Consider the following 8696-nt stretch of genomic DNA (forward strand, 5'->3'; position numbering starts at 1 on the left):
GTTTTTGCAAGCAAATCCATGAAGATTTCATTGGATTTACTTTAGCACCTTTACGACTCTGACAATGAACTACATTAATGATACCTTATAGCATTTATAAGAGTTCTAGCAGGATGTTATCAATAGTTCCCTTTTATTATTCTGTTCATTGATTGTTGTGTTAGGTTGAGTCAGACCTCCGTCTCAGAAAAACATCTTCAACATGACCTAGATATTATTTAAGAAAATTTTGATCCCATTTATACTCATGGGAGTTCTCTTAACAAGTTTATGTACAGTGATTTGATATTGGGTTTATATCCTTTATTTTATGAAGTAAAGGTTACAAGTTTGCATAACCCAAAACAAGTGGGAAAGGCAATGAATATAATGTAGTTCCCAGACTGTACATGCCTAGGGGACTTTTTGTTTGTACAGTGTCTTCACCAGTAGAGTTTTGCTCTATGATTGTGTTGTGTAGGTGCTACTACAAAGAATAAATTGTTTAATAGGACTCTCATTGACTGTAGTCTGTTTATGTGCGGTTACTTTAAAAAAAAAAAACTTCAGCGAGGGATGAAGTATTTCCTATTTTTATGGTAGACAAAGGTCAATAGCAGCTTAAAATAGAACTGTGGCACAGTAGATGTTGGAAGCTACTGTGGTTAACAAAACAATGCACAACCACAGGCCAAAACTTCACAACCAGAAGACTTTGTGTCACATTCTGTCCAGACTCATCGCTTCCTTGGGGAATAAACTCCTTTCAAGTACCGTATAATACCTTTGAGCAGATAGAAACTTTCCACACCTACCCTCCCCACAGATTATTCACCCATTTCCAGAATCAATATATTGGATCATTATTAGAAAAGACGCATTAAGTTTTGAAAATTGCTAAGCAATTTTTAATTTCTGGGGTCTGTTTTTAATTGAGTTCTGACTTTTACCCATCCCACCTTTTGTGAAGTGTTTAGCATGAAGACAACTGATGGAACAGGATTTCTTATTACATAGTAAAGCTTTTATTTACTAATACTTAGACATTTACAATAAGCTATATTACAATATATACAGTTTCTATTTACATATATTCCTTTTTCTGTAAAATGGAGCATTATAATACAAACATTACTCAGAATTTACAAGCCTTTTACTTCTTTGCATCTTATGTGTATTGTGATAAGTATACATATTTTGGACCACATTCCATTGAGATAATCAACTTTAATGGGGTTTGGATTGGGCTCAAATTGCAGCTGAAGTAGCAGCAGAGTTTAGTGTAGCTTCTTCTCATCTGTGTTCTGTATCTTGGTATCAAAACTTCCATTTATGTTATTCTTGAGACCATATACTGCACTTGATTTTCAGTAAAAAATAAAATAAAAATCAGGTGTGCAAACAAAGAATAGTACATGGGTCCAAGAGCAAAGCATTCTTTGCCAATGGGATTTTTGCAGTAATAATTTGTTAAAACAGCAAACTATGTAAAAACATTAAATGAGCTAGTACATTATGCATAGAAGAGGACAAGAACACAGAACCTTCAAACAGTATCGAATCAAGCATTTTCCCAAGGAATCATTTTGCTATTAAAGGACTCCTGCCCTATTGCCCTTGAAACCAGATTTCCCTGAAAGCCTAATTTTTTCTAAGGAGAAAGATTTGCCATTTGCCCACTCATCTTTACCTTCTAGTTTAAGGTACAATCCAAGACACTAAACAAAACAGACGTCTCTAAATGTAACATGAGGTATTGAACTGGCCATAGTTCAATGAAGAAAAAATCTTGAGACTTTGAAGAAAAATAGATATTTTACAAGTACATTTCTTACATTCAGCTGATTGTGGGTCAAGTTTTATATAAAACTATTTGTACATTCCAAGTCACTCAATATAAATAATATTTTATATTTTCGCTCCATTGAACATTGGATCCAGCTGTTGAAAGAAAGCGTTATTCTGAGGGCAGTTTTTATGACACACACAGGTGCTGATTGACATCACTGGTTTTTTGATGACTTTGCCCTGAGGACACTGGAACTCAACCTGGATTGTTTTGGTGTTGTGTGGAGTGCAGCATCGCCCATCATTGCAAAGCCCACAATAACGGGGTTTGTAGGTCTGTGTACTAGTGCAGTTCTTGTACTCAAAGTGAATAGCCTTCAGTGATTTCTTTGTCCTGATGCACTTTCTTCCTTTCTGAAAAGAGGACATGAAGCGACATTAAGTGTGAGTAGCATGGTAAGTCTTAATATCCTAATGAATCACACAGAACAAAGTCGTGGACATATGACAAGGCTTGCTGTAGGTTTTGAAGACATGGGCCTGTTTCCTGTCTCTTCACTGGCTCTATACCAATAAGTCTCAGCTTTTCCAATAAAGTTCTTTACCAATTCTCCCCCCATGTGACCTTTGACATGGACACCTTAATTCTCATAGTGTGCATGCCTTTGGTAACTTAACAAAATTTTTTTCATAAGACTTAGTTTTGGCAACAGAATGAGCATAAAGAAATTATATTCAGGACCAAATTACAAACTCAGAATTTAACATTTTAAGTGAATGGAGCTATATTAAATAGAGGTGAAGTTGAACAACTACTCAGTTACGCTACATCACCGTATTCAGTACCTATAATACAAGATGCTAAAAACATTATACTAACTGACAGCACTCATCATCAGCTACTGGATATCCTCACTACCCAAAATTTCTATAATGCATAGTGTTAAGGAAACAGATCATTTATATATCAGTTAATTGCAAATACAATTTGAGCATTATTTTTTACTTCAGAAAAAACTAGCTTGAGGAAACAAGACAAAGAGCCCAGTAGTTTTCAAACTTTTTAGACCCAAGGCACTCCTCATAAAATGCCAGCTCTTACTTTTCATTCATTTTTTGACTACAGAAAAATAGTAGGGCAATTCTTCTGCTGCAAAAAACTCAGAGAGACCACAATGTGCTTGACACTCTGGATTTCTATTTGAAATCTCTGGGTTTCATCTTGTGAATCAAGTATAGATTTGAAGACCTACCAGTGCTAATATTGTGTGGCACCCACATAAGGATCTCCTGGCACCCTGGTTGACAATCGTAGCTCTAGCCAGTGCTCAGATCATACCTTATCAGCTGGCTGTTCATTTTCACAAGGTCGAACCATGCAAAGACGTGTCTGCTTCACCATCTCACACTGTCGATTCCTGTTAGTGATGCGAGTAGAAAACCCCATTCCGCAGCTTTTGGAACAGGCGCTCCAGTCTGTCGTCTGCTCAATACAGTTGGAACTCGAATCAGACACATCAATTCCAACTGTGGTTTCTTGTCTGTATGCTAGAAATAAAAAAAAAAACCCGCAATCTTCCATGATGAGAAAGACATTGGATTTTCACAGAATATTTTAACTCCACCCAGTTCATTATACAGTGAACAAGATAAATCCATGATTTTGAAATATGATTTGGCAACTTCAAAAGCTAGTTATTAGAGTGATTTTTTTTTTTTTTTTTTATACTGCAGATTTGTCTTTTCAGCATTTTAAAAGGTGGCTTCTTAGCAGTGCTAGTGATCAAAATCCTCCATTTAAATCAAGACAATGGGTACTTCTTGGTACAGTCAACGGAGTATGTATATGCACACTAACCCTGCCTCCCCTGCTTGGAGAGATTAGTTTAGGCTTCATACCCATGGAGTCCTTGGTTCATTTCTGCAGAACTTTAGTGATAGTCAGTGCTAGTTGTGACAACAATTTTATCATTTGCCAAATCAAGTTTGTGACTATATTTTACAAAATGTTTATCTTTTTCCCACAGAAAGTCTCAGGCATTAGTTTGTGGTACTTAAATCACAAGTCCAAAAGCCACATGCCCTTTCGAGATATCAAATTCTAATAAATAGTATGGAAATTAAATAATGTTGTTATGGCTACAGGAAGAAAGCACTCTTGTCAATTATTAAACAGACTGAGTTTCTGGAGGAAGTTTATAGAGACTGTCAATTGATCCTGACGCATTATGATTAGACAAAGTGTCTGTAAAGATTGCAATCAATGCTATATTGCTGTACTGCCATCAAAGCATTTGTTAAGCTGTAAAATGTGAATATTATTAGATGTACTGTTTACTAGTGAAGCATGACACGGTTTTATAATGGGACAGAAACAGAATGAATTCAAGTGACCTTGGGACTCCCATTTTTTCAGCCAGCCAATTGGGCTTGGTCTCTAAGGGAGATGCATTAGCTCTAGCACTCCTATGGCTCTTTCTGCAAAATTCCTGAGAAGGAATTCTCTCCCCTTTTATAAAAGATAAGGCTCCAAAATACTGGCCTTTTAATGGGCTAGCCAGTTGCAAAAGATGGGACAATACCATGTCACCCCAGTACAGGTAGTGTACAGGTCAACCTGCCACCAATAAAAAGTGAACCTCTACAAGGAAGCATTGGATAAAAGTGGCAATTTTTTTGTACTTGCGTCACATGGTGCCCTTCATCTACGAGTTCATAGCATATCTCAAATTATCCAGAGTTCAAGTTCCCTGTCATGTACGTACCATTAAGGCTATGTTGTTGTTCTTCAGATGAGTGAACTGGGAATCAGCACAGTTAAATGATTTCCTTAGGGCCACTTAGAAAGTCAGTAGCAAAGTCTAAAAGAGAACAAACTGAACCCAACTCCTTGATTTGAAGATGGAAAAAATTAAGAGTATGTCTGCAAGATTTGGACTTGGTCCCTATCCAGTGTTATTTATGGGAGAACCAGTGTTATACACTATACTAAATTGCTAATATTTGGGGGGTGAACACTGAAAAGAAAGAGAAGCCAATTGCTTTTAAAATAGCCACGTGGTCTTCTCTGAATATAGTTTAATGTCTTTGCAATTCCTGGTTGCTTGCAATAATTCCTGGTTATTTGCCTAGCCATTATGGACTTTGCTTGGCTTTTAAAGAAAACCTGGAAAGTGGAGTTCTAGTTTTAATAAGAGGATGTTTCTAATACAGAGCTGTTGTGTGACTAAGGTGAACGTACAATGAAAAAATCTGGTCTGAGTTTCTCACCAGCCATAGCAAAACCTCCTAACATCACTTCATCCTTAGGGCCACAAATCCACTTCTCACAGCACTCTCCAGGGACTTCAACTTTCCTGGGGAAAGGGCAATCCGGGCCAGGAAGCAGGAGGTCAAGGTTACAGCGGGGCACACAGCCTATCTGCCCATCTCTGCAGGTGCACTGGTATTTACAGCTGGGCTGGAAGGTCTCTCCGCTGCGATAGATAATCCCATCAAACACACAGTTGTCTCCTTCGAGCACTAGTGGAAAGGGAAAGTACAAGTTAGGTGTAAAAGCAGGACAGTGGGTCACTTAGTGCTATCCGCCCTGCTCAGAATTTGGTGGTGGGGGGAGTAATATTGCAATTGAGGGGATAAGTGTCACCAGCGTCCTGGCTCTGCTTAGGTTGTAAAGAGCCCTAGATAACAGCAGTGAGAGGAAGCCCTGAGAAACAGGTGTCCAGGCTGCGATCGGAGGTGGGCAAGGGCATGGGGACCCTTACACAGGCCCACCTCCCAGCTATTATTCAACACAGAGAGATAGGAGACAGTGCCAGGTCCTGGCCTGTGCCCCATCTCCTCCAAGGCTATCCATGTCAGTGCAGAATGGGCTCCAGAAGCCATGGGCAAATTTAGGATTTTGAAAAAGGGGGCTGCAGATGTATTGTGTTACATGTGATCATGTGCCACACCATTTTTTCTCCAGTTAAAAAGAAACCTAAAGCTTTACTAATATGCTAAGGGTCTCTCACTATATTATTCAGGTTAAGATCAGAGCAAAAACAAATATAGGTTTCCTGGAAGGTGCACTCATTTGCTAGATTACATATAAAGTAAAAAAAAAAAATTTTAAATACAAACTAGGCAAAAAGAGTAAAAAAAGATATTGTTTCACGGGTCCCACGGTCATTATAGTTAAAGATACAGCTTCTATTCAGATTTATAAAGCAAGATCTAGCCTTCCTCGGCATCTTGACCATGCCTCCAATCCATCACGGTCGGTCGGTTCTACACCCGAGCGAATACAACCACACTGGAGGTATGACATTTTTTTTTTTTAACTAGCGGAAAATGTAAATATTACCAGCTGCATGGCTCCCTAGCGAAGCACAGCGCCGTTTTATAACGGGACAGAAACCGAACGAGTCCGAGGGACGCCCATGTCTTCCACCAGCCAATTGGGCCGGGTCTCTAGAGGAGATGCCTTAGCTGGGGCGCTCCTACAGCTCTTCCTAGCCAATTCCTGAGAAGCTGCGTCCCCCGCTCCCTCGCACAAGGGTAAGGCTCCAACACCTCGGTGTCCCAATAGGCACCCATTATAAAAATCAAATCTCTACCAAAAAAAAGTATCAATCAATCAAATGGGGGGGCTGGGAAATAGAAGGGGCATCGCAGGGCTGGCTCAGGGGTCTGAAGACCCATGCGGTGCGAGGCGGCTCAGTCACACCTGCGGGGTGAAGAGATGCGCAGGGAGCCGAGCCCTGCAGCGCAGCGGGGCGGAGCGGGGCCGCACTCACCCATGCAGACGCCGGGCGCGCCCGGGCTGCGCTCGCACTGGAGGCCGCGGCCGTGGTCGCAGGGCTGCCGGCGGGAGCAGCGCTCGCCCCGCTGCCGCGCGCACACCGCGCAGCAGGCGCAGCCGTCCAGCACGGCCGGCACCCCGGGCGCGCAGCGCGGCGGCTCCGCGGGGCAGCGCGCGCTGCACTGCGCCGGGCACGCGTCCGCCTCCGCGTCCGCATCCGCATCGGGCCCGGCCCGCAGGGCGCCGAGGAGCGGCAGCAGCAGCAGGCAGCCGCCCGTCAGCCCCATGCTGCTGCTGCTGCTGCTGCTCGGCTCCCCCCGCCCGGCCGCTTATGTGCAGCGCAGCGGCCGCCCCTCGGGGAGCCCGGGCGGGGCGGCGCGGGGCGGGGCGGGGCGGGGCGGGGCGCGGGACACGGCCAGGGCTGGTGCACGGAGGGGAGCAGGGGAGCCCCGGGCCCACCCGCCCGGGGGGACCCGCAGTTATGCTCCTTGCAGAGAGCCACGAGCTGGGACCCCCCCCCCCCACCCCCGGGGCGGATGGCAAGCTCACGTGTGACACGCGACAATTTTTTCTCCAAGTTAAAAAGTAACCAGAAGCTTTACTAATATGCTAGGGGTCTCGCCCTATCGTTTTCATAGACACTAGGGCTGGAAGGGGCCTCGCAAGATCATCGGGTCCAGCCCCCTGGCCCAGGGGCAGGCAGTCAGCAGGAGGTGAACCGATCCCAGCAAGATGCAGGGGTGCAGGGGTCAGACGATCCCAGTAAGATAGGCATGCAAGTGTTTCTTAAAGACATCCAGAGTAGGTGCCTGCACCACCTTTGGGGGAGTTTATTCCAGGCCCTGGGGACTGGGACAGTAACGTTTTTCCTTATGTCCAACCTAAAATGGTTTGTGACCATTGGACCTAGTCTTCCCATGGGGTGCTCTGGTGAACAAGCGTTCTCCCAGTTCTCGGTGCAAACTCCTTATGTACTTATAGGCTGTCACCAAGTCACCCCTGACCCTGCGCTTCCGCAGGCTGAAGAGTGCCATGCCTCTCAGCCTCTCCCTCTTGTCTTCTAATCATTCACATGGCTCTCCTCTGCACTCCCTCCAGCTTCTCCACTCTATTATTCAGGTTAAGATCAAAGCAAAAACAAATCCAGGTTTTTCATTATAATAATAATGAAGAATCTCTGGGAGACCCACCCCGAGGTGGTGCTGTAGCCCCTAGAGCATGCAAGGTGTGTGCTGCCCACTGGCTGGGAAGGAGCCGGGAGCTTGATTCCTTTATCAGTGAAGCTGGCTTGGCTGCTTGCTGGGTAAAGGACTGGGTGGCTCCAGCTGAAAATCTGGGTAGCAGCGTTGGGCCTATATGTGTTCAGTTCAGCTCCTAGGCGCACCAGAAATCCTCAGCACCTTTCCCCAGGGCATTAGGTGACTGACTGCCAGCTGCAGACTGACTGAGCCTGAGGAAGGGTGTGTGTGCCTGAAAGCTTGCAGAAAAAGATTTTTTTTTTGCTATTTCTTCATTGGTCTAATAAAAGGTATCATTTCTGAACCAAGAGTTCTAAAGTAGGCATTTCTGACTGCCAGTTGTCAGGCACGGGTCTCTCTTTCCTTCTAAAGGAAAACTGAAGTGGACTTAGAAAAAGAAGTCAGAGAGAAGTAGGGTGGGGAGGGACCTCCAGGGGTCTTCCAGAGTCCAGCCCCTGCCTATGAAGGTTAAAGGAGGCAAGAAGCATTGCAGCCGGGATTCCCAAAGGACCATGGGCTCCTGCTTCGTCCATGCTGTAGAGTTTGTGCCGACAGTCCTCACCCCAGAGCTTTAAGAAAGAGCCTGAGAATGAGAACAGAGAGTTTGAGAAGCCAGCAGATGACAGACTTGATTCACTCACTTGAAGCACATGCTTCAAGCACATGACACACTGGTTTTGTAATGTTGCCTGGGTTGGCGGTCCCAGCTGTCGGTCTTTAAAGACAGATGCTTGCCTGCGTTCTGTGCCTTCTATGGTTACTGAGCACAACAAACCAAGCAGTTTCCTTAAGTTCTTTTATGCAGTTTTTATTTTTGTCCTTCAAATTAAGTGTGGCCTGGTTTTGTTTAAACCCCATTAATTAAAAGGGCTGATGAAGCAGAAGACCACTGGGTTATTTTATTTATG

General features: G+C 44.0%; 1 protein-coding gene across 1 annotated transcript; it reads right to left on the reverse strand.

The window, feature by feature from the left end:
• Positions 1-981: 981 nt before the first annotated feature.
• CCN3 (cellular communication network factor 3) lies at positions 982-6852 on the reverse strand. The gene is made up of 4 exons (XM_006263355.4): positions 6546-6852; positions 5038-5289; positions 3107-3315; positions 982-2181 (listed from the first exon to the last, which is right to left on the reverse strand). Exons 1-4 carry the CDS (start codon positions 6835-6837, stop codon positions 1888-1890), a joined length of 1047 nt encoding a protein of 348 aa, XP_006263417.3. The 5' UTR covers positions 6838-6852; the 3' UTR covers positions 982-1887.
• Positions 6853-8696: the final 1844 nt, after the last annotated feature.

Source organism: Alligator mississippiensis, chromosome 3 (genome assembly GCF_030867095.1).
Source record: "Alligator mississippiensis isolate rAllMis1 chromosome 3, rAllMis1, whole genome shotgun sequence".
In the NCBI taxonomy this organism is placed as follows: Eukaryota; Metazoa; Chordata; order Crocodylia; family Alligatoridae; genus Alligator; species Alligator mississippiensis.

Excerpts from the sequence above, each read along its gene's own strand:
- CCN3 (XM_006263355.4), bottom strand. The coding sequence starts at position 6,837 with ATGGGGCTGACGGGCGGCTGCCTGCTGCTGCTGCCGCTCCTCGGCGCC. Across the intron at positions 3,316-5,037 it reads AGGAGGTTTTGCTATGGCTG|CATACAGACAAGAAACCACA; the intron begins GTGAGAAACTCA and ends TTTTATTTCTAG. Across the intron at positions 2,182-3,106 it reads ATGAACAGCCAGCTGATAAG|AAAGGAAGAAAGTGCATCAG; the intron begins GTATGATCTGAG and ends TCCTCTTTTCAG.